Source organism: Boleophthalmus pectinirostris, unplaced genomic scaffold (assembly GCF_026225935.1).
Source record: "Boleophthalmus pectinirostris isolate CB_2022bp ecotype Guang Dong unplaced genomic scaffold, ASM2622593v1 HiC_scaffold_1, whole genome shotgun sequence".
In the NCBI taxonomy this organism is placed as follows: domain Eukaryota; kingdom Metazoa; phylum Chordata; class Actinopteri; order Gobiiformes; family Gobiidae; genus Boleophthalmus; species Boleophthalmus pectinirostris.
The window spans coordinates 23,636,168-23,662,389 of NW_026570970.1; the positions used below are offsets into that span (position 1 = coordinate 23,636,168).

Here is a 26,222-nt window from a genome sequence, read left to right on the forward strand (position 1 = left end):
ACTTAATTTGGTGGGATAAAACCTGTTGTACAATAAATATAAATTATAGTTTTACATCAGTCAAGAAGTAATTTGTGAAGAAAGTGAAAAAAATTTGGAAAATTACAGGAAGTAGAGTTCAATTTTAAAGAGATCACACTAGGGAGACTTTTCTGTTAAAAAATCAGACACAATTTAGACCTAAGAATGACATTTCTCTGACACTCTGAACATGATTTCAGCAAAACAAAGATGTTTTCTTATATTTTTATTTGTCAGATGATAATTTCTGTGTACATTAGATTAGAGAAATTTTTGCCCAGGGTTGCTAGGTAATAGTTATGGTATTCCCTAGTGTGATGTCATGATCTCCTACCCAGGCTGGCGCCACCTAGTGCCTCCGCTCAATTTAATTTCTCTCCAGCGACTAGGTCAGGAATCGAATACACTAGACGGTTTGCAGAAACCCTGGAATTTCGAGCACCAGCCAATCAGCGAAGAGCCATACATTCTGTGTTGGCAACGATTCCCGAGATCGAGGATTTAAAGCTGGAACAAAGAAAAAGTTTGGTGAATTTTATCAAGGGGAAAGACGTTATTGCCCTTCTTCCTACAGGATTTGGGAAAAGCTTAATATACCAGTTAGCCCCAAAAGCGGCGCATTACATATGACATGACCAAGTAGCAGCAATTGGTTAAATGAAAAAAGTACCCTCCTAACCATTGAATGAACGAATTCTAACGCTGCGAGGTCAAACAGTTTTTACGAAGTGAAACCAGCTGATGAATCAGGCTAATGATCTCCAACCAGGAAGTAAAAAAATTAAGTTAAAAAACATATTGTTAGCAAAATTTTAAATATAGAGAACTTCAGTGTGCTTTAGTAAAATGAGTCATCTCAAAATACCACATAGGCTAGTTAACATCACATCCCATTCAAACTTTGCACTTAACTCTACTAACCTTACAGACGTCACAAGAAATAATAAAGACATTAAGAGCATAAGAGTTAAAAAGAAACGTCCTCCAGTGTGTGGCTCTGAATGTAAATACAGTGCACAGGGACACAGTCTGAGTTAAAGGTCATGTGTGGAGCTGTTATGGACTCAGTGAGGAGACTGAGCAGTGGCTGAATACCAGTATCCAGGGGGCGCCACTGGTCCCGCTGTGAGCCGGGCCACACTTAAAGAGCATGTGTGGAGAACTTTTTCAAATTCACTGAACAGACCAAGCAACAGCCTGACTTCATTCTAGTTCAAATATTGCACCAGGGCACAGAAAATCATTATAGGAATTTCAACATTACAGTGTATTGGTCTATTTCTATTCTTTGTTATTTTCTTTGTGAAACAGTGAGCTTTTTAACCACTATTCAGTCTCGTTCCAGGGATGTTTAGATGGAAATTAGCAATGTTGCCATAGCAATTCAAAACAAAATATTCTATTCAGAAATCTAAAACACATGAATACGATTTGATTTAACTTTTGTATTTATCTTTTCCCGTTCCATGTTCATCTTATTTTATTTCTGTTTCTAATTTCACTGATCATTCTTCAGTTCTAAGATAGAAAATATTCATGTTTAAAATCTGGTCACTGCTAGACATTTTGCACTGCCTGAGTCATTATCAAATTCAACTTTAGTTATTATAAAGTGTTTCATATACTAGATCTTTTTATACTAAATCTTTTGACGTTGAAGCCCCAACATTGATGCTTTTGTCTGCTCTCATTCTATGTCCTTTACAGATCACAGCTCCATGATCCCACATCCTTCTGTCAAAATCTTTTAGCATTCACAACATGCGTGTGCCTTTGACATTGAGATACACCCCCTGGCTCACATCTGGCCACTGCTTAAAATATAGCAGGGCAGCGCCTACTCCTCACACATATTTTAAAAAGAAAAGAGCAGAGGAGAATGGATTTATAATAGAGTGTTTCAACAAGGGAGGAATCAAATACTCTGCACATTTGGCTATGGCAGTAGTCCTTGCACTGTTTTTAGAAAAAGAAGACAAAAGAGAGATCTAAAGACACAATGATTGAGTGGAAGATTGAGCTCTGATCATAATTAATAAATGGAAAAAGACAAACTATAATACTGAAGTTTTGTAGCTTTTTTAGACACGGTTATTAATGTTGGTAGTTCTGTTTATCTATGAGGTTCGGACTAATGAAAAATTAACACCATTGCCATAGCAATTAACTATTCAAAACATAATATCTTTTATATGGTCACACATACTGAAAATGTTGCTTGTACAGTAAACAAGAACTTGAAACCCATGAGTAGCAATAGTATTAGTATCATAATGAGATGTAGTAATGTGTTAACTTGATTCAGCCGGTTTCACTTCATGGAAACCGTCTGACCTCACAGCTTTAGGACTCATTTGCTCGACGGAAGGTGGGTACTTTTTTAATTTAACCAATCGCTGCTATTTGGTCATGATGTATAATGCACCGCTAACGGGGCTAACTATATTAAGATTTTCCCAAATCCTGTAGGAAGAAGCGCAATAATGTCTTTCCCCTTGATAGAATTTATCAAACATTCTCTTTGTTCTGGCTTTAAATCCTCGATCTCAGGAATCATTGCCAACACAGAATGTCTGTCTTCAGCCACATCCATCTCGACCACTTTGTTTACTGTTGTGCTGTACAACAAAATGGACCCAGTCATGGCTTCACAGCTCTTCGCTGGTTGGCCGGGTGCGCGGCCTACAACTTCCAGGGTTCTTGCAAATCGTCTAGTGAATTCCGATTCCTGCCCTAGGCGCTGGAGAGAAATGGAATTGAGCTCAGGCACTAGGTGGCGCCAGCCTGGCTAGTAATGTGTGATAGTGAAGATGCTTTGTATATCATTTAAACTTTCCACAACTAGAAATTTTGGGAGTTGTGGCATTGGTAATGGCACATGTTTGTACATTAGCCAAAATATGTTTTGTCTCACCAGTGACACATAACAAGAATTTGCTCACAAACTGATCTGAATGAAAGATGAAAGAGCACTAGAAACAGGCTCATGTAACAAATCTGTTTACGCATCTGCAAGGAGAAATGTTTTGTATTTTTGCTCACAATACGTCTCTGTGATTGAGCTCACTGGAAGATCAGATTTGGCATTATAACTGAACAAAATTCACAAACTAGGAATTAGGAACTAGGAATTTTACTACTGAATTAATTCAAACACAAATGCAGTACAGTCCTGTAACCTTGCCTATATTTATGCATATATATATATATATATATATATATATATATATATATATATAGTTGACATTTTGGGAATTGCGAATAAGTAAACAAATATACAAACAAATTATAACTTGAGTGCTAATATGAATTTAATAGCAAATATAGTAAAATAATTTAGATCTTGAGTTAATGCTCTTCCTGTGGCCACACTTCATAATCATAAGATTACAAAAAAAATCCTGTAATGGTGTATCCAGTGACCACATTCGTGAATATCACAATGCTGTTTGCTAATCTCCCTCTGTGATTTGCAGCTCGGGAGGGTATGGTGTGTGACCCTCTGTGCTCAGATGCTGGGTGCTGGGGCCCAGGTCCAGACCAGTGCCTCACCTGTCGATACTTCAGCCGGGGTCGCACCTGTGTGGACGCCTGCCATCTACACCAAGGGTCAGTCCATATGTCCAGTCTATGTCTGCGCCGTGTCCCTCTATGTCCACTGTCTGCTCTCTGTGACGGCCTGCATGGGGATTATAAGGGAGATATTTGGAGGATAGATTCAACTCCTGCTGTTTTCTGAAGTCCTACAAATCTTACAATTACTATCAAATATAAGTTAAAAACACAGTCAGTTTTGTTATGATATAATGATTTTTATTTGCAAACATTTATAGTGAGAGTATCAATATTTTAACCAGTTCTTCCTCCAAGTGTTAATGGCTTTAAATTTGAGAGTAGTAGTGGCTCTCTACTTACCACTATGTCTTGGGAACCTTTTCCTTTTCATTGTTTTTAAGTTAAAGGAATTCTCAGTGCATTTCAAGTTGTGGAAATGTATTTTCCAACAACAGTGTGCATTTATATTTAAATTCTGACTGTAAAAGAGTAACTCACTCACTTTGACCAGTGTTAACAAATGGGGAAAGGGGGCTTTTGGGACTTGATAGCGATCAAGGATATGGATGTCCCCATGGAGACAGTAAAGATTTGATTTTAGAGCTGAGCTACTCTTCTTTATAAATCTTCTTAGGGTGTGTTCACACTTGCACATAGACCACATCAAAACTGGAACTAAATAGGACTAAACAAGTAAGTAAACTTGAATTAGTCCAGGACTGAGGCTACACTAAACCAGGACTATAAAGCCTAATTTTCTTTGGTGCAGTTCTGGGTCCAGGGCATAGACTGTATGTATAAATGGACATAGCTAATGCACTAGCCACTACATTTCAAATAGGAAGATTGCATGCAGACTCTTCCGGCTGTTACTCCTCCTGGTGCCCATTGACTTACATTGGAATATTGTCACCCCTCTCTGTAACTGCTGTAGTGAGCCTCGTCAGTTTGGTCATAAAATGTTCGTATTAACTCATTCTACATGATCCTCTTTATTTCTCGCTACCTTGCCCATTAAATAAATCCTATTCATAATGTAGAGCCTGGCTTCAAATTTGTCCCTGTAACTGCTAGCATCACAAGCTTCATTTAAGCGGAGCCGAATGCTACGAGTAACATGGCACTCGCTTAGTCCATGTCTTTATACAGTCTATGGTCCAGGGGCAGGAGTCTGCTATGTGAGCAACTAATGTTACCAAAACATAACTTATGTTTTCTTAATGATTAAAATCTAAATCATACCTAAATTCTACTCTTAATCATATGGCCAATATCAGTGATTCACAAAACAAAACAAAACAAAAAAAAAACAGCTCAAACCAGGACCAAATTGAGTGTGAACATGCCCTTAATAACAATGTTTTTCATCGTTTGGTTGCTTCTTTGAATAAGTTTACAGTTAAAAACTTGGGCTGATTTTGACGCTAGATACCCCGGCCACATCCTGTGACTACACTGTGGGCTGTGGGCGGGCTGCCTTGCTCAGGGACACTAGACAGTGTGTGTGCATTTAACAATGTGTGTCTGCCTGTAACAAAGACATGTACGGCTTGCTGCATTCAGCTTTAACCTCACTAAGCTTTTTCTGTGCCATGTTTTAATGTAAGCACAACAAAGCCCTGAGCTAGAGACAACAGATGTACATAACACCATAAAGCAAATGTCTTTCTTTCTATCCTTTTTTGCAGTAATGTGAAATCTTCTCCAAAACAGGCCCATTTCCTGCAGAGGCCCTGTGTTTGGCACAGAGCTAATGCATTTAGTGGCGTCTCACTGTGCAGTGGCTGTCATAATCACCAGCCTGCCGCTCTGCTGCTGTTTATCATTCAGCCAGGGCACCTGGATTAATTGTATGGAGCATAGGGGACCTAGGCAGGTCATTCACGTCCTCAGCACTGCACTACTCTCAAGCATAAAGCTTCACAAAGTTTAAGTTTATTACTATTAACGCAGTATGGCTGGTAAACAAAAGAAAGGCATTAGCACTTTATGAATAACCTATAGAATAACAGCAGGGTAATCCTCACTGCCTAGTGTGTGTTTTAATTGGAACCAAGTGCAACAATTGGATTGTTTCAGAAAGGGCATAAATGTACAAGTTATATGACATATTTTTGCATGCCAGGAAACAGAAATGCCCCGGCAAAGGCAAGAGGGAAAAGCCAAAAGGAACGACGAGGAGAGTGTACATATCAGGTGTGGAAACCGAGGTGGACTAAAGCTATTTTAAATGTTAATCAAATACAGTGTGATCCAAGAATACTGGATCCTCTCCTTTCTGGATCACAGCTTTAACATGCATTTTACAACCTGTGTTCACAGGCCATGTCCTCTGGAAGTGTTCCTGACCCATGCAGTGATTTCAAGTTCAGAATAATGACTGTTTTCAATGCATTGCTGCTGCTTGTAGGCCTGAGGATTACAGGCCTCTAATGCATCTACTGCGCTACTATTTAGATTTACAAGACTCTCTTGTAATGACAGACTTCCCCCATCACAGCAGTATGTAGCTGTCAGCTGATTCAGAGAAAGCTTATTTTCAATGAAAGTGTAAGATATCAGATATTCTATTCATGTTGTACAGGTAATAAAATGTGGCTTTATGAGATCTGTGTCACTTTTTTTTTTTTAAATATTGGGTTTGTCTGAAATCAAAACAACACTGATCAGCCACAGTTCAAAACCAGACTCATGGGAAATGTTCAGGAGTAAATCTGACAGGGATGGAGAAGAGGATGTGGGGCAGGGGGGCTAGGCGTGTCACTGCGTGTCACAGTCTATGCTTGCGCACGGGGCCACGCCCTGCCTACCTGTCCTCCAGCTCACCAGCGCCCCCTACCTGTATTTGGCTTACCAGCACCACCCTGTTCTGCTCACCATCACTACCTACCTGTTACCACAGCCACATCAGATGTTTTGTGTGTTTTTATATCACTTACTGACACTTTTTCATCTGTATACCTAATACAATTTAGTTGTAGTTTTGTTTTAATTTATTTTGTAGTTTATAGTTATTTCAGCTTTTGTCATTCTGATTTTATTTTTATTCTCTTTTCTGTATTGAGCAACAGTGATATCATGGAGCTATTACTATTTCCAGCAGCACGTATGTGGACACAGCCTTACCTTGGCCAAGGTTTTATGAAGGCCAGATGAAGAATAATTAATTACTCATTTGGTTGGGATCCCACGGGCCATGCTGCGTTTTTCTGTTGCTGAGATTAACCAGTATGTTTTCCCCCGCTGACCAGAGAGAAGTCCCCCAAAAGTCATTATCCTTGTCCAGCGGTGACAAAGGCAGCGTGCCAAGCCAGTCGCATTGTGGTCAGATTTAATGAGTGTTCCTGGCCACTCTGGTGCTATTATAAAGGGATTGGAGAAATTGAATAACAAGGCACTTAATTTAATTGATTTTTAAAAGAGTATGGCCCTCGCAGGTATGCCGCCTCTCAGCTGCTGTGTCACCGTCCTGAGTGATGCTATCAGTTAGCTAATTAACTCCAATTCTCATGGGAGCAGCTTGGCAACGCTTCTTCTATAAGTTAGTGACCTTTGTACATGTTAAGATCTTTGTTACAGACCAAGTTGAAATACTTAAATTATGAAAATATAATGTTTCATCATTGTATTTACTTACGGGTTTTTGCACGCCCTCCAGTGTGTTACTTTGGGTTTCCAGTTTTCAGGGTATGCATGTTTCAGCTTTATGCTCTTTTTTTTTCCCTTTTTCATTTAGTAGAGTTGAATGTGTTCAGTGGGTTGGATAGCAATTGTTTTATGTGCTCTAATAAAAGAGAGATAGATGGGCTATGGCTGTGGTTCTATACTGAAAATAATAATTCCTTAAAAAGTCCAATGAGGATACGCCATCTGCTTGTCTTGATTAGAGATTTTGCTACTTTGGCTAAAATGTTCCACACAGTATGACATAATATCTAGGAAGATAAGCCACCAGACAAAGTTACACGTCATATTTGCAGAGAGGCGACTCAATAATTCATGTTTTTAAGGTATTTTTAAGCAAAAAACAAAAAAACTCCTGTAATTGAATAAATACAAGAAAAATAAGTTTAAAGTCCAACTGAGGAACATTTTAAGCAAAGCAATATCACATCCATGAAGACAAGTAGACACCACACCAAAAAAAGTTACCCAGTGTACCTTCATCAAAAAACAATACTTTTAAAGTAATATTAAAAGTAGAAAAAAGTTGTGAGTATCTCCCAGCCTTAGACCACAACATCTCTCTTATGTTATGTGTTATGGTTTTATCTACTGGTTGTGGCTCATCTCATCACTTCTTTCATGCTAATTCAATTAAATTGCCTCTGAAATCTTGTCTCTCAACTCTTATTTTGGTAGCAGGCTTTGAGCATGGAGTTATCATTTCAAGTGGCTTTACCCCTATCTGCTCTATCTTCTGTATACACTAGATGAGTTTCTTGACTCTTATCTCTGCTGATGTTTCCAGGGAGATCCGGGAGTACGCCAATGGCTCTGTGTGTGTGGAGTGCGACGCCCAGTGCGAGAAAGCAGAGGATGACTCTTTGACCTGCAATGGGCCGGTAAGTCTACATGAAGAAGAAACTGTAATGTCCTTCTTTTATATAGTCCATGTTTTATGAGTTATGGAGCTTTTGAATTGTATGGAATTATAATTAATCCAGTATTATCATTGTCATAGAAATGTGCCGTGAATAGCTAAAGAAAAACTAAAGATTGTCCTTAACCTCTATGTATCTCACTATTTGCCCTTTATGTATCCAGATAAGTTGATTGAGAGCCAATTCTCATTTACAATCAGGACCTGGTAGTGAAAACTGAGAAAAATACATTAGTATGAGATATATTAAATAAATAATTAAATTAAGGAACAACAATTACACAACATTAAACATTTGGACCTATAGAGAAAAATGTTGAAAATGCTGATCTGTAATACATGTTTTGAAAGGTAGAATGTCTCACAGTATGGCATTAACTATGTTACATGTATTCAGTCGGGTGTTTGTAATGCTTTAAGATGCCTTCAAAAATTCTCACTGTGAGCGAACTTGACTCTTCACAGATCTTATGTGTAACTTGGCTTGGCAGCATCACCTGCTTGTATCCATGGAAATTGATAAGTTTAATGTCCTAATGTGGAACCTACCAGGCAAAGCAATAACATCCCCACAGAGATAAGCAGGTGGTGGACCCTTCTCCAGAAAAGTTATAAACCTCTTAAAGAGCCCATATTATGCCATTTTCTGATCTCTGTTATTACGTTGTTCTCTCATCACAAATATACCTGGAGTTTTGTTTTGTTTCATTCACACATGTTTAACACACAAATCCTGCATATTTAGTCTGAGTTTTTCTTGCAAACAGAAAACGCTTTGTTCTACCTTGTGATGTCATGTGGTAATACAGAAAGTGCTCTACAGTGTTATTAAACTCCATATGCTTTCATTAGAATATCTAGGATAATTTCAGCCCTGGAATTGCCAGTCTCTGCTGACCTAAAGGTACATGACATCACAAGGTGAGGCAGATTATTCCGATCTTTGGAGAGGTAAACCGACTAATAATAAAGGTTTACTCAAACATAGGTGAATGAAACAAATCACAACTCCAGGTATGTTTTTGAGGAGGTAATGACAATTTAGCATGACTTAAAATTTCCGAATACTAGCGAGGTAAATAGTGCAGGCCTCAAAGCAGCTCCTGTTTGCTCCACATTAATCAGACCCTGCTGTAGCCTTTGCCTGTGGTCCACTATGATGAGGAGCATTATTCAAAGTTGAGACACAGCTTTCAGCCCTGATATTGATTATAGCTCTGTCTGAACCAGAGGTTAAACCGACTGATGGATGTCTGTGTTTGTACTTTTTGTTCAGATGGAGGCAGGTTTAAAAATATTGCACAGTTCAGTTTTATAAAAGAGAAAAAGTTATGCGACCTTTTACTCTTATTTGTTTGTATAGACATTTAGAAACACAACTTCTTTTTTAAAGTCTCGCCGAGTGATAGAGATGTGCAAATTTAAACCTATAATTGTTGGGTATTGTATTGGTGACTTATATTGCCTTAGTTTTATAACATTATTTATTTCTATGCATGAATACTGCTACTGAATGTTATGACTTAGACTTAGACAAACTTTATTGATACACAAGGGAAATTATTTGGACACAGTAGCTCACACATCACAATATATTATAATAACAAAGAGCAAAAATATAAATGGTAATAATGGATTCAAAATAACAAACAATATAATATAGAAATAAAATTATACAAATATATCTCTCAGGTATATACAAGAGGTCATAAGAAGAAAACAGTGCAAAGATTGACAAAGATTGATCCTACCAGAGTGATTGGCATGATAGAAGGTTATCTGTTACATAAATCAGTGTTTAAGTGGAGCTGTAGGTGCCTGTTGGAGTATGACCTCCTCTGTCCCTCTATAATATGGTGCAGTGGTTGAGCAGAAGTGTCCATGATGGACAGCAAATGTCTCATGCTCACAGCCCCGATCACATGACCAGCTTTAAGTCATTTTACCTCTTCTGCCTTGTTAAAAAGCAAGTAGTAAATAGATTCATCTATATCTCTCCTTACCCCTATACGCCACCTCCCTCTAGTTTACTGGTTTACACTGTTTGAAAATATGTCTTTTAGCCTCTCTGCTCATAACCTAATCTATTGTTGAAATGCTGTACAGGAATGCATTGGAAACCCCTCTCCTCTGTAACAGTCCTTCAGTGTGTATTCATGTCCCAGAGTAACCTTTGTGGACTTGTTGTAAACGTCATACGGACATCACAGGAATCACAAATGGATTACCACAATCGTGTTATTGCTCTGGAGCCCACAGCAATTACATTAGAGCTTACACAGTGTGATTTGATAGGCCCAATGTGAGGACACACAGCACATTTATATATGACAATACAATGAATAACAACAATGGAATGTATGTGCTAATGGGACCCCATATGCTGTTGGCCTGCTGTGTGTTCCACTCTGATCAACAAAAATGCATCCCATGGTGATTACATAATGAATTTGGCACAAATTATTTATATTATTTGATTTTCTTTTTCATTTAGTTTTCATTTTATTCATCGTTGTTTTTATAGTACTACAAAGGTGTCCTATTGTGAGCGGGCCTGTTGCAGTTCTTTTGGCCAAAATATTCCACAGTGTAACTCATCTATCTCCATGGCATCTTATGGTTTCAACTTCCTATTTCAGTGGCATCATGGAGGTGATGTGCTACGGTGTTGCTCTCGAGATGTATTTTTTCTGATTACGAGTTTGCTACCTGCTTGTATCTATGGAGATGTTATTACTTTGCCTGAAATGTTTCACAGCATGCAGTAAACTTATCGATCTCTATGGAGATAGCAGAGAAAGGCATCGCTGTTCACAGTTTTTCAACGTATTTTGGAGCAATAAAAATACGTAATTGTAGAAATGCAAGATGTTTTTGTTTTTTAGAAATGTAATACCATATTATGGAATGTATAAGACAAGCGATAACATCTCCAAGGAGACAAACAGGTGATGGACCCCTTACAGAAAAGTTACTCAGTGCTCCTTTAAACAGTGAAATTCCTGCCTTTTGGATGAGCGTAAGTCAAAAGTTGAGAGTTACAAAGTAGTACATACGATATTATTTTAAACAAAATATATAAATATATGAGCGCACTAGCAAACAGAAATCCTGTATCATGCCGGGATAGCCAATTTAAATTTACAGCAGGGGTCTTTGCTTGAGATATGGTGCATTCACTGTCTACACTCGCCAACACAAACGCCGCCTGTTCACATTTACACATGTTTTAGTCTAATGATGAGGTTTAGTCTGGTGATAGGGTTTAGTCTGATGATGAAGTTTTGTCTGGTGATGAGGTTTTGTCTGGTGAAGAGCTTTAGTCTGGTGATGAGCTTTAGTCTGGTGATGAGCTTTAGTCTGGTGATGGGGTTTAGTCTGGTGATGGGGTTTAGTCTGGTGATGGGGTTTAGTCTGGTGATGGGGTTTAGTCTGGTGATGGGGTTTAGTCTGGTGATGAGCTTTAGTTTGGTGATGGGGTTTAGTCTGGTGATGAGCTTTAGTTTGGTGATGAGCTTTACTCTGGTGATGAAGTTTAGTCTGGTGATGGGGTTTAGTTCGGTGATGAAGTTTAGTCTGGTGATGAGCTTTAGTCTGGTGATGAGCTTTACTCTGGTGATGAAGTTTAGTCTGGTGATGGGGTCGTGTGATGAGGAGGTAGGATTATTGGTCGCGCACAGAGAGCAGTAAAGGGTGGGGAGAGTCTCATAAAAGCAAAGTGCCAGGCTCAACAGAGCAGCCCGTAACAGCAGTGAGAATTTCAATTTGCATAATTATACTGAGCTGAATGCATCATACTCTGCACAGCAAACTTGAACATGGTTGAATACATGAATTGAATACATGACTACTACATTGGTAAATAGTAGTAGTATTAGCAGCAGCAGTAGTAGTAGTAGTAGTAGCAGTAGTAGCAGTAATAGCAGCAGTAGTAGAAGTAGTAGCAAGAGCAGTAGCACTAGCAGTAGTAGTGGTAGTAGGAGCGTAGTAGCAGTAGAAACAGCGATAGTAGCGATAGTGGTAGTAGCAGCAGCAGTAGCACTAGTAATTGCAGTAGTAGCAGTAGTAGGAGTGATTGCTGTTGTAGTAAGTAGTTGTAGCTGTAATTGTAGTGGTAAGTAGTTGTAGTTGTAGTTGTAGTAGTAAGTAGTTGTACAAGTAGTCATTTGTAAGTAGTAGTAGTAAGTTGTAGTTGTAGCAGCAGCAGCAGTATCAGTTGCAGTAACACTACCTTTAAGTGTCTACTTCCAACTACTTGTGATGAGATTATTGAGTGACTGAAAACACATAGCCATAATATTGTTGGATAAATTGCTGTGATTTCCTTTCCGAGCTTTAAAAGATTGCCTTAGTCAATATACTGGCTGTTTTATACATCTTTTTCTTTCTGCTTACACTCCTTTAGATAAACTGTATCTTTGTGTGCCCATTCAAATGTATTTGTAATAATGTGTACAAATGTGTTTGTCAATGAGCATCCTGTTAACATAGCCCCTTCCTCTACTCCTCCTCTCTCACCTCTCCTCTTTCCTCTTCCTCTCTCCTCCCATCCTCTTCCTCTCTTATATTAGCTCCATAAATCCAGTGCTGCACGAATTGTGGTGGTCATTGTGTGTGCTTTGAGCAATGGTTATTATGGGTTGCTCCGTTCGTGTTGCTTTATGTGTCTCGTCTGTATGTGCCCTCCTTCTCTCTCTCCCTGTCTCTCTCTCTTTCTTTTTCTCTCTTACTCAAACTCTTTCTCTGTCTCTCTCTTTCTCATTCACACTTGTCATGCACAACTCTGTAAAATCCTAACTTCTCTCTGTCGTCCGTCTTCCATACACTCCTCTGAATTACCCCAGTGCCCTGTTCAATTTGCTTATGTGACATTTATGCACTATGTCCAAGTCCAAGTCTTTCAAAATGAGACACTATTTCATCACAGGTGGGCAGTCACTTTTCATATAGCTAGTATTAAATGCAACTTACTCTGTACCTTGGTTAAAATGCAAAGTTAGTTTAGTTTGGTGTATGCACACACAAGTTGGTACATAAGTAGCCATTTTATTGCAGAATGAGAAGAAATGTGTGATTATGATAACATAATAGTTTTTTTTTTTTTAATGCACGGGAGATAATAGCAGTGGTATAATGGTAGCAGACAGAAGTAGTATTAGAAGTTGTATGTTCTTCAATACGTTAACTGCACTTTTGGTTGTTTGGAAAAGAACTTATCTCCATGGAAACAAGCAAGTGGTTACAAATCAGATCCATAGAGAGGTGACCTGCTCACAGTTAAAATGCATGTTTTGAGATATTTTCTTAACAGCACTTCATACTTTTTAGCACTGACAATGCAATAACAGAACGGAGATAAGCGGCTGGTGAACCAACAGGAGAAAAGTTACATAGTGCACCTTTAAATTCAGATTTTATAATAATAATAATAAATTTGAATATTTTTCTTTTTTATGTCTCTATTCTCCACAGTGAAAGTGCAGTGTATATTCTTAGCAAATGTATTGAAAGAGGCTTAAGACTTTTATTTCTATACACTGGTGTTCTTTTGTTACCTCCATGAAAACCAACCCTATATTTTGTGTGTGCTGTGATCCCACAGGGCCCAGAGCATTGCATAAAGTGCCTTCACTTCAAAGATGGACCAAACTGTGTGGAGAAATGTCCGGACGGGCTGCAGGGCGCCAACAGCTTTATCTTTAAGTACGCCGAGGCCAACAACGAGTGCCACCCCTGCCACGCCAACTGCACCCAGGGGTAAGAGCACCCGCCGCAAGCATCAAATGTGTGTGGGACATTAATAGGATGGAAGAAATGCTTCCACTGTATATACAATACCAGTCAAAAGTTTGGACTCACTATCGCATTCAGTGTTTTAACTCTATATGTTTACTGCTTTCAGCATTTGATATACATACACAAGACATCAAATATATGAAGTAAGATGTATGGAAAGAAAAAAAAAAACTTAAATAACTTTACTAAATATTTTTCGACAAAGCAAATGGGGACTAATTTGATTTATTATTTGGTTATAAAATATATATTAAAAAAAACAACAACAAAAAAACAGTAGAGCTATTTGATGTCTTCTGTATGTATATCAAATGTACAAAGTGGTAAACATGCAAAAAAAATATATTGAATGAGACGGTGAGTCCAAACTTTTGACTGGTAGTGTATATTTGAAAGTCTATTCAGTGGTGGTAAGTACTCAAGTAAAAGTACAGTTATATGGAGTTTTACCCAATCCCAAATACAAGTACATGTATACAAATCGACATAATAACCTCAAACTCGACTTACAGTAAGTCTATAAGTTACAATAAGTTTTGTAATTATTTACTTTCCACTTCTATTTTATATTCAATTAATGAATGAAAAATGGTATGTGTTTTTAACAAGGTAAGATGAGAACCTTGCTACATTTACAACCAAGGATTTTTTTTGGTCATAATTGTAATAGTAGTATCTGTAGAAGTACTGTAATAGCACTAGCAGTCTATGGTTAAAACTGGTCAAAGTACACCAGATTCTGAGTGTCATCCTCTATATCTGGTTAGTGTGGTGTAGTCAATTACCTTAGATGACTAAATCAGCCATTCTGTTCCAGCACCACCTGTTTCAGGGTAGACTGAGAGGATTTTGTGCTGCATTATACTTTCTCATTTTCTGGTAATAGCCAATTTCTGTACTTAATCAACTTTGTTCCTACTATGAATCCATGCTTATCATATTTTCTGTCATTTCTGTCAATTTCCAAGCTAAAAGTGTCTTATTTGGTTAGGGAATAAAAGTAAGAACTATGCCATTTACACACGTTACACATCACAGAAATTTCAGTTAAACCCTTAGAGATTTTAAGATGCTAAACACTTTTTTTTCTCCTAACACTACAGAGTGATGAATGTATTTACCAGTAGCTCAGACCCGGGCACTTTATTGACTATCGACGACTCTTTTGTTTTATATTTTTATTATTACGTTTTTGCTAATGTCTCTGGGTGTTTTGCACTTTTCCTGGGGGTCTATCTGCTTGTAAGATGTCATTGCTTGGCCTGGAATTTCACAGTATGGCATTAAACATATCTGTATTTCATTTATTGAGTTACAGATGTTTTCATTGCAAAACAAAGCAATAAAGAATAAAGCATGTGGTAGAACCTTCACCAGAATAGTGCACTTTAAATGTAACCCCCACTACAAGACGCACTACTTAAGTTTAAAATCATGAAGTGCCATAGATAAAGCAGAATAAGGTCTTCTACTACTACTACTTAGGGTTAGGGTTAGGGTTATACTTAAGTAGAAGTAGTCAACACCTCAGTAAAAGTACAGATACAGGAGCAAAAAGTTACTCAAGCAAAAGTAAAACTATCATAAAATCTGCTTAAGTAAAAGTGTTGAAGTACCCATTTAAAATGTTTTTTTAGAGTCAAAAGTAATATTTTTTCATCTAGATTATATGAATCGTTAGTGTTAAATGTAGTGATATTGATGAAGAACTGTGCTGATTTTTTTTTCTCATCAGAGAGTTTCTTAATTGTTCTGTGAAATTTCAAGTATATATTTTTGCTTGCTTAAAGCCAGGAACTGAAGTCAAAACCTTACGTCAGGATGTTACCATGAATGTGCTAAAACAACCACTCAAATCATATAAAAAAGTACTTTTTACTTTTCTGTGTTCAGTTAAAAAAAAATGTAGTTGAGTAGGAAGTACAAATACCTGCTCTCCAAATGTAATTAAGTAAAAGTAAAAAAATATCAGCTGTAAAATTCTCTTCACTAGTAAAGTACAGATACTTATATATAAAAATGTACTTATGTGGAGTACTTTTACTTTTGTACTTTGTTACTTTCCACCACTGACTACTCCTACTATTACCAAATATGTGCAATTTCCCAGGCATAAACAAATAAGTGAAGGGATAGGTGAACAAAAAAACTGTGAAGCAGACTTGTGAAACCAAACTGATTCTTAAGAGCTAGACTTGGGGATGAGCCAACAAAGTTAAAATTCTCTGCTTACTCTGTATTTGCCCACAGGCGTCACATAAACACATGGCTTTGTTGATGTTATCTGTCTAAATATGGAGATAAAAAGAGAACTCTTAAACTACATACTGAGAAGCCAGTGCTGCTACTTCATTCAGTCGTATGCAGTCGGTCTGTTTTTCTTGAAATACTGGATGAACTTTGAACTGCTATCACAGCTTCAGAACTGTTCTAGACATAACTGATATTCCTGCAACATTTTCAGATAAAATATATGCCCATTTTAAGAAAACCCAGGCTCACTGCTTTGATATCTCTATAGTTTAAAATGGATCTGGAGGACGGGTCAGACATCTATGTTAGAATTAGCTGTTTAATTGCCAGATTGCAGATTTGTTGACCTGGTTTATGATTAATATCTCTGTAATTACGGTGCCTGTTCACATGAACCCACAACTGGCACACAGTCCAACATCTTTTCTGTTAGAATAGATAAACAAAAGTGATTTAGTGAAGTAAAATGAAGTATTTCTTTTTCATAATGGCATCATAAAGTGGTGCTCAATAGTGACATGAATGTTGCCAGTTAAAAACACTTTAAAGGTCATGTATTGCATAAAATGGACTCTTATGAGATTTAAGCCACTTTAGAATGATGTTACCTCATGAAAAACATACCCAGAGTTGTGTTTTGTTTCATTCACATATGTTTGAGTAATCCTATATTGTTAGTCTGTCTACATCTCAAAAGCTCAAAACACTCTTTTCCACCTTGTGTCATGAAGCAGTAGTTTTCAAGTGAACAGCCATGTTTTATTTTTATTTTATGTTTAGTAGATATGTACAACTTCAGGGCAGAAATTATCCAAATGATTTTAGTGAATGTGTATGGTGTTTAAAACCACAGTCGAACACTTTCTGTATTACCACATGACATCACAAGTGTTTTCAGTTTGAGAGAAAAAGTTGGCCTAAGTATGCAGGATTTGTGTGAACGAAACAAAACACAACTCCAAGTATGTTTGTAATGAGAAAACAACATTTTAACATAGATCAGATAATAGCAAAATATTGGCCCTCTAAGGCTACATTTATATGATGGTCTGAACAGAAGACTCAAAAGTGGTTTGCTTTTGTTGCATCTTGGGTAGTGTACACGGAAATGCCATGGCGGAGCATATTCAACTTTTCCACTCTGGAGGGTGGTTTTAGATTTTTGTGTTTTTAAGCCCCCCAAACGTTGTCACCGTCTAAACAAAAGGCACTTTCGATAAAATATTTTGTCGCTTTTACCTGCAAGTGTTCTCATGTAAACAGGCCCTTAGATATGAAACTAATCTTGCAGCTTTGTGGAGCCAATCCATAACAAATAATAATGAGGTTCAGTTTTTGTGGATTTCTAGTTTGGATATTTCTTCCAAAAACAGTGAATCTTCCGTAGAGTATTAATGACCCTTGTCCGCCATCTGAGATCACGACACCATCAAACTGTAGAACGTGAACACAGCCTACTGCAAACAACAAGCTTAAGTATTTGATCAGATGTGACAAGGGCACCCCCCACTCTGGACAGGCAGTCATAACTTTACTGCAGACTTTGAGCACTTCTTTCACCTTCTGTCTTTGCAGGTGTATTGGACCGAGACTCCAGGATTGCATTGGCTGGATGGACAGGTACTAAATAATTAGTTGTGGTTCCCTTTGTTCTGGGCTTTACCTCTACACACACTCACACACACACACACCCACACACACAATAACATCACAGTAAGCAAAGTCTCTGATTAATGACTGGCTCTGAGGCTAAAATCCAGCAGTGTGTGTCTGTTCGTGTGTGCGTGTGTATGCATGTGCGTGTTTGTTTGAGTGTGTGTGTGATCTGCCTGCCGCTTGATAAATTGATAGCACTTTAGCTTTTGTTCCAAGGCTGAGAGGGAGCAAATGGAACAAACTACCGCTAAGTGTTTACAACAAATAGATTTACGGATTTCAAACAGGAAGGAGCCAGGTGGGGATCAGGTGGCACAGAGAATGGCTGGCATTGCTCAACACATTCATTTAGCCAAAAATCCAGTTAGAAAACAGCAATAGTTATTAGCACATGCATAGTCAATTAATTTCATTTGTTTAATTCAAATACCAAAAGATCTACAAAAATAGGGTTGATACCATTTATTTATACCTTTTATCCAATCCGATACCACTACTTGACCTTAGTGTACTCGCTGGTACCGATGTGGTTATTATTAGAGCGTTTTAAGTGTCTGCCCAGCCTCCATATTCTGCATTTAACCTGCTCTGGGCCATTAGTGGCAGCATTAGCAACAGACGTCAACAGCTGCAGTCCTTGCATCTACGGGTCCTCATTCTGAAAATACAGAGTGATATCAGATAATTGTTTTGCTTTGCACTTTTGCTGATGCCAGTATTGGTATTGGAACAACCCTGGGTGAAAAAATGCATTGCACACTCGGTTGGCCGATGCTCCCTGCATTTGCACCTCTACAAGAATTTTGGTGTGCGTTTTCTGTTTCTTCTGATTGGAACGACCCTAATAAAAATATACATCTTTCCTGTCTTAGTAGCTTTGGTTTGTAGCTTAAAATAGCATTTTTTTCAACTATAAAACAGATTCTTTTTAAAGATTATACAGAATTGCCTTTAAATATACTTCAGCAGTGACATTTCTTTTGGGTAAGTATAAACATAACGTGGAAAATTGGGTTTACAAATTGAAATTTGTTTAGTCAGAATGTCATAAGCACAATTGAAAATGACTATTGTAAAGATCCGGTCTTATAATTGAAAAGCACAACAAATGAAAATTGGATTTCTCCTGCCAAGAGAAACAATTAGCAATATTGCATAGCTCCCTTTTTATTCCTAACCTGTTTGATTTTGTGCAGAGCAGGTGGGATACTGCTATCAGCTTGACCCTGTGAATAGCTCTTATCAGCAGACCGATAACTGTCTGGTGTGTAACAGGCAGTAGCCCTCGCCCCCATATGCTCAGAAGCCCTGTATCTTCTCCATCTCTCACCTGTTTGGCATGGCTGGATCTGAGCGTGACAAATCGCAGCTTATCACAAATACATGATTACACTAAACCTCTAAAGGGCATCTTCTGCTGGCATTAACGCACAGGCTCAAGATAATATCAATTAATCACATCTTGCACAATCATGTATTATTGTACAGGTTAAAAAAATAAATAAAAAATCATAGTCATTACTTTACTTTGAATTTATCATACTTTATTTACAAAAGCAAACAACAAAAATTAATCCAACCAGGTGGCCACAAGTGGATCAGTACTCAAGTACATCAGGAGAGTCATCCAGCTTGTTCTAAATTAACTAGGACCAGAATGATGATAAAAATTACTAAAATTAACTTTAGAAGGACAAAATCTGAAATGTGCTACAATTTCTTCAAAAATTAATATTTGATCACAGAAACTCTAAATTGCTGATATTACTAGTAATAAAAATTCTACTTCAATTCATCTTTCATTTATACTTTCATTTCTTTGAGATATTTTCCAAGATTGAAAAAAAAATAATAACAATAAAATGGAAAAGATTTACAAACCCTTTCTTATTCAGTCAGCAGTCTCAACTTCATCAGAAGCTAAAACATCAGTCTATGGTGTTGAGCAACTGTATTTGTACAGGCAGTCAGTATTCTATTTCTATTATCAAAGTATTCTTCCAACCAATGCTAATACGTGATTGCATCTTTGTAAGACTAAACATTATTGTAGATACTCTGACCTTATATGGTTGCTGATGAAAGAATACTTTAAATTGGCTGCCGCTATAATCTTAGATCTCATTTCTAGAGAGTAAAGCATAGCGTGTAATGGTGCTAATATTTTACCAGGCCTGTACTTCAAATCAGCCTTTTCGTACTGATTAAGACAGAGCCCCAGTGTACCTTGACCAAATTAGGCTCTTTTCAGAACATTGAAAAAGCCAATTTCTTCGGGGCTCATTCCGCTGTAGCTGTACCGTGCAGGGTATCAGATATTATTGAGGACCTTGATTTCGAATGACAGCGTTGGCACAGCACTTAGAATTCACTTTGATGGTTATTTCCATGTTTTTGATCTCAGCCTCAGTTTTAATGAGAGGCCATGGAGGATATTTGTAGCATAGAGAAGCCTAGTAAGAAAAAAATGAGTAAAAGTAAAGAGGTGAGGAGGTGTGTTAATATGACCTACATCTGCATCGGGTAGATACACTTATTCATGTTTTCAAAATGGTAATTCTTCTCCATTTTCACGACTGATCTCACAGTTCTTCAGAAAGAGATCTATTTCTTAGGTTATGCCTTTTATAGTTCTGAAATGATTATATAAACACATTGAAGTAAAAATATTCCTTATAATTTTCAAATAAGAAGATTTATGAGAGGGAGTTGTCAGCCAGTAGCTGTCATTTATCCAGAACGCTTCTTCAGTTTTGACAAAATTCTGAAAATCACTGCCTTAAATATCTGCCTGAAGGTACTTTCTAATGGACATATACTTTACTCCTTAGTGGAAATTTCTAGAATGTGTTATTTTCACTGTAGTTAACACCATCCGTCAAACATATATTAAAGGTAGTGACTTACCAGAACCCCGTCAGGCTCAACATTACTGATCTATGTTATGTTATTTCCTTATCAAAAACATACCTTGAGTTGTGTTTTGTTTTATTCACACATTTAACACACAAACGCAACATGTTAAAAACCCTACAAACAGAAAACACGCTGTTTCACCTTGTGATTCCATGTGGTTATGCAAGAAGTGCTCAGCTGTGTTTTTAATTTCCATTCACCTTCACTAGAATCATTTGGTTAATTTCAGCTCTTGAATTGCTCATCTCTATTGAATTAAAACTAAAAGGTAACTATTAAGTTGAAATCTATCACTTCATGACATCACAAGGTGAGTCTGAGCATCCTGAGCGTTTGAGATATAGACAGACTAAAAGTAAACTCAAACTCAAACATGTGTTAATGAAACAAAACATAACTCTAGGTATGTTTTTGAAGAGGTAATAACATTCTAACAAATCACAAGAGTCAGCTTTGCGTAATATAGCACCTTAACACTATTGCCATGCTGCCTGACTACAGTGTAACTCTGTCTTCATCCAAAATTGAATCTACCTGTCCTGATGTTCTTTGCTTTATCGCTCCCTCACATTCTCTCACTCATTCTCTCTCCCCCTCTCTCTCCTCTTTCACCCTCTTTCACCCTCTTTCTCCCTCCTCTCTCTGGCCCCCTTCTTGTGCAGGACGCCTCTGATCGCAGCGGGGGTGATAGGAGGTCTCTTCATGGTGGTCATCATGGTGCTGGGTATGGCAGTGTCCATGAGACGCAAGAACATCAAGAAGAAGAGAGCTCTGCGACGCTTTTTGGAGACAGAGGTGAGGTGGTACTTTCAATTAAAATAAATATATATCTAGTATTAGTAGTAGTTATTCTAGATGAGTAGTTATTACAAATTGCCAATATGCCTTTATGGTCACATGATTTACTAAACTGGTTGGTTGTAGAGAGGAAATTACACATTTTACAGTAAGAGTGGCTATGGAAACAATGCAATGGTTGCTTGTTATTGCTATGAAAAACTAGAGGTGTGGAACTGCGTCCTGTTTCCCCAATTTTCCATGGTCGTGATTGACATTCACATTAACCAATGAGAGAAAGGCATGGCGTGTTGGTGTTAAAACAAACATGACAGATTATGAGTAAAAAAGAAAATCACAGAGAGCTCAGAAGTGGCACAGATATCTACAAAATCAACAACCAGTGTATCAAAAGTAAATAAAAAAAAAGAAGTTATACATTTTGTTCTGATTTATAGGAGAATAATCATGAGGAGATGTGTTCTACATCTGAGAGACACTATTATCTATTAAAATAACTAAATATGCTAGTGCTACTTTAGAGCTGTCTTGAGTTGGATTAGTGGCCACCTTTTGGTGCTCAGAAAGTTTTTTGTTTTTTTTTGTTTTTTCCAATGTAATCACAAACAACTCATGTTTGACTGACAGGGTATCTCCAGCTTTCAAAAAAGGTTTTGTGGTGATTTATTTATTTTTTTAACCTATTTTAAGATGATAAACTTTTTCTCTTTCCATTCTTGCATGGGAGAAGAGCACTACTGCGCATGGCCAGTGGGCGGGAGAGTCACCAAACATACCTATCCACTAAAGGCTAATCTAGAACACCATTCAGTTCAGTCCATTGTGTTGAATAGATGGTCATGTTTAGGCCCCGGGGCTTGGACACAAAATTGCAGCTACGTAAAATAGCAGCTGTAATTGGCATATCCCGAATAAGGACGTTTGTTTGATGCACGTTATTGTATGGTTTCAGACCCACCTGCATTCAAATAGAAAGTAGTAGGAACTAGGAACAAATATTTCTGTTTTTACTTCAGTCAGTAAAAGTGAAAGAAAGTAAAAACATAAACTTATACTATGGCAGATTTTCCATAGAGATGTTGGCATTTCCATAGTGTTACTAGTGAGGACCCTTGTATCAGAAAATGGTCCAGGTCTGCAGCATCATCTGAAGACCAAGTGCTCCTCCTGTGTTCTAAAAGCAGACGAGAGCCCCATTCCCTGCTCTTGTACAGGCTTTGAAAAGGGCTCCAAGTGTTCTGAAGTATACCTGATGCTTGGTGCTGTAATGACAAACTCCTGTGGTCCTGATGTGGCATATTATTATACTGCTCTCATGCTCCACACAGGCTCTTTCTCAATTACCCAGATTACTTAACAAGAACTCTTATCGCTTTGTTTCTTCTTTTAGACAACGCCAGATTAAGTCGTATCAGTGACACAGTGGCGGTGATAGTAAAGCTATTAAAATAGGAAATAATGTAATAAAAGCCTCTTAACTGACACTCATATAACAGTTTGGGTTTCATCTTATCTTTTACATTAAACAATAAATTGTGTTTCTGTATGTATGCTTTTACCACGCTTTTTGAACAGTCACACACTTAAATTCCATTGTAGCATTAAATAAAGTTACAACCAAAATGTCTTGAGTTGGTCTTGGAAATCATCACCTTCTTTTGAATGTTAGATTGACAATAGGCTCTATTCACTTTTACGTCAGAAACCAGGATGACGTTTGGAAAGATGCGATTACAACCTCCAGCTGGCTCTGTTCTAGGAAAAAATGAGAAAATGGCCCAGTTTTCTTCATCTAAATGTACAATGGGAGCGTTCGGTTCTGTTCGGCTAATCAACATTTACAACCAAACCTCAGTTTTCATCATTTCCTCACTGCCCCACAACTCCGAGCACACTGGGTACATGTGATTAGAAGAGACGAGGGCGCCAAATTCAAGATGATTCCAAACAACACATAGGTATGCAGTCTTCATTTTACCACTGATCACATTTACTTCAAAAGGTTTTATCACAGCTGGTTGGCGAGCCCAGTGTCGGTAGCTACACTGGAAGTTATAATTGCATCTTTCCAAACATGTTCCTGGTTTGTGACATAAGCGTGAATAGAGCCTATTGCGACAATCCAAGCCAGTAGTTCATACCCTCAATACTTTAGATGAGTTCAGATATTCAGATTCATTTTTTCATTTAAGTTTTCTTGCAGCCGTGATATTGGCAGTAAAAATATTTAGACAATGTATCCTTATTGTAAAATGAACCAATTTCCTTGTACTATTCAAAAACATTTATTTTTTTGTACAAGGTATGTCTACGGTTATAGTCATTTAAGACACATAATTGTTCCTAAAAAAAAAAAAAGGAACTGATCACTTATCACAGCAGTCGATGGTGTTCATTTTGTTTCCTGTAATCCTTCAAAAACCTGCAATCCTTTGTTATTTAGGTACATCTCTGTCTATCTGTTCAACTGACCAGGCATTGTCCCATGTAAAACTTGTTGAAAGAAAAACAACAACAACATCATACACATAAAACTCAAATAAACTGTATTTCCTTGAGTTCAGCACCAGCACACATGGACAGCTCCTGTGTGTCTTCAGCACCACAGCAAATGGACAGCTCCCTGCACTCACTGGCCCTACAGACTGCTCCCCTGCTCTACTAGTACAGCTGTAATGTAATGTAATGTGCCTCTGTGCGTGTGTTAATGTGTTTGTGTGTGTACCTCCCTCTCTGCTTGTGTATCGCCTGTGGACACTGATTTGTTGTTCCATTTAAATGAAGAATGGCTATTGTTTTTAATCAAATGGTAACTATGAGCCAGAGGGACACTGCGGGCTGTGTTTTTCGTTACACATGTCTCTCTGTTTCTCCTGCCTTCTATTGCTTCTCATTACTTCTTCTCTCTTAGGTTTTTAAGATCTTTTACTGCTCTACTTATTCAAAGATAATATCAGTGCTTGAGTCTGATATACGTGTTGTAGAATGTCGAATCTTTCTGGTAAACATTGATTTACTGGCCTCATAAAATCCAGGAATTTGTTAAGAAGTACCTAACTTGAATAGTCAATTCATTTGTAATTAATTAGAAAGCTCTGCAGTTCTTAGTTTGGCCCTGTTTGGTTTGATTTAGCACAAATAAGTGTTGCTCTTTTTAGATCACTAGTTCTTTAATTACTGGCAGTTATGTTTCATTAAGGTTGCCATTCCAATCAGGTGAAAAGTTTTGGCACAGGATATCATAGACTTCAAAAACTGTGAGTGATTCAAAACATAATCATAAAAGGCCTCGAGTGTTAGTCACTTTTTTTAGTATAAGTGTTTCATTGAAGCATTTTAGGTCTGAGTCCCACCTAGAATAGACTTGAACAAGAACAAGGCATGAACAAAGCTGCCTGAAAAAAGCAAGGAACAGAAACACATTTTTAGGTTTTAGCTCCCTATTCTATGCAACATTTTGACGACATTTTCCCATTCAAATAGATCCTTTTTTATTGTTAATCACTATAGCAACCATCCTTATTTTCATCATTCTGAAACCCATGAATTGGCAGATGCTGTGTATTCACTGGCAAGCTCCTGCTGGTATAATCACTATCCCACTAGTTTGATGTGTCAGTGCTGTTTGTACACATAAAAAAATAAAAATACTGTCATCAATGATATTTGGGGCGGCAGTAGCTCAGTTGGTAGAGCATTCGCCCACTGATCTGAAGGTTGGCGGTTCGAATCCAGCTCTCGACATAAACATCACAGGTTGAGCGGTCAGATCCACTGACCCACAGGTTGGCTGGTGTGATTCCAGCTCCCACAGATGAATGCTGCCGTTGTGTCCTTGGGCAAGACACTTAACCCACCTTGCCCACAGTGTCTACACTGGTGTATGAATGTGTGTGTGAATGGGTGAATGGTTCCTTGTTGTAAAGCGCTTTGAGTGCCTTCAAGGTGGAAAAGCGCTATAGAAAAATGTGACCATTTACCATATTTAGTGAGATGTTTGGACATTTAACAAAGAACAGTGTGTTTTATTTATATGCAAAACAATCTCTAGTGCACTTTCTATACTGGTTCTGATAAAAAGTTCCTGTTTAATGCCAATCATTTCTTATGTTATACCATATTGACTATATATAGATTCATTGTCTGTGTTATTTTTGTTCTTTCAGCTGGTGGAACCCCTAACCCCCAGCGGCACAGCACCCAACCAGGCCCAATTGCGCATCCTGAAGGAGACCGAGCTCAAACGGGTCAAAATCCTTGGTTCTGGGGCATTTGGGACTGTTTACAGGGTAACTACCAACATTTTGCTTTTTTATTTCATTTTTTTGTATGAATGAAGACACTAGCCTAGCAAATAATTTTCTTGAACCGTGAAGTCATGGGAGGAGGTCTCGGTGGGGTTATTAATGGCAGGAAATGAGCTGGTGTCCGGAGGCGGGGGATGAATAGAATAAGTAATGGCCCACACAGTGAAGCCACAGGGGACCAGGCAAATGAGAGCTGAGGTCACCAACAGTGTAACTTGGAGGTGAGGGGATGTCACTGAAGACGCCAATGAAATGATATTGAGGATGTCTCACTTATGTCATGGAAGTGTCATCCTCACTCAGCCTTTTATATTACA

General features: G+C 37.9%; 1 protein-coding gene across 1 annotated transcript in view; it reads left to right on the plus strand.

Annotated features, from left to right (window-relative positions):
• LOC110156208 (receptor tyrosine-protein kinase erbB-4-like) overlaps window positions 1-26,222 on the plus strand; it is a 259,988-nt gene that overhangs the window by 190,542 nt on the left and 43,224 nt on the right. Inside the window, exons 14-19 of the mRNA XM_055148800.1 lie at window positions 3,498-3,630; window positions 8,048-8,141; window positions 13,782-13,936; window positions 17,804-17,848; window positions 21,463-21,595; window positions 25,765-25,887. Of these exons, the coding sequence (XP_055004775.1) occupies window positions 3,498-3,630; window positions 8,048-8,141; window positions 13,782-13,936; window positions 17,804-17,848; window positions 21,463-21,595; window positions 25,765-25,887 (683 nt within the window). The remainder of the gene's footprint in view (window positions 1-3,497; window positions 3,631-8,047; window positions 8,142-13,781; window positions 13,937-17,803; window positions 17,849-21,462; window positions 21,596-25,764; window positions 25,888-26,222) is intronic.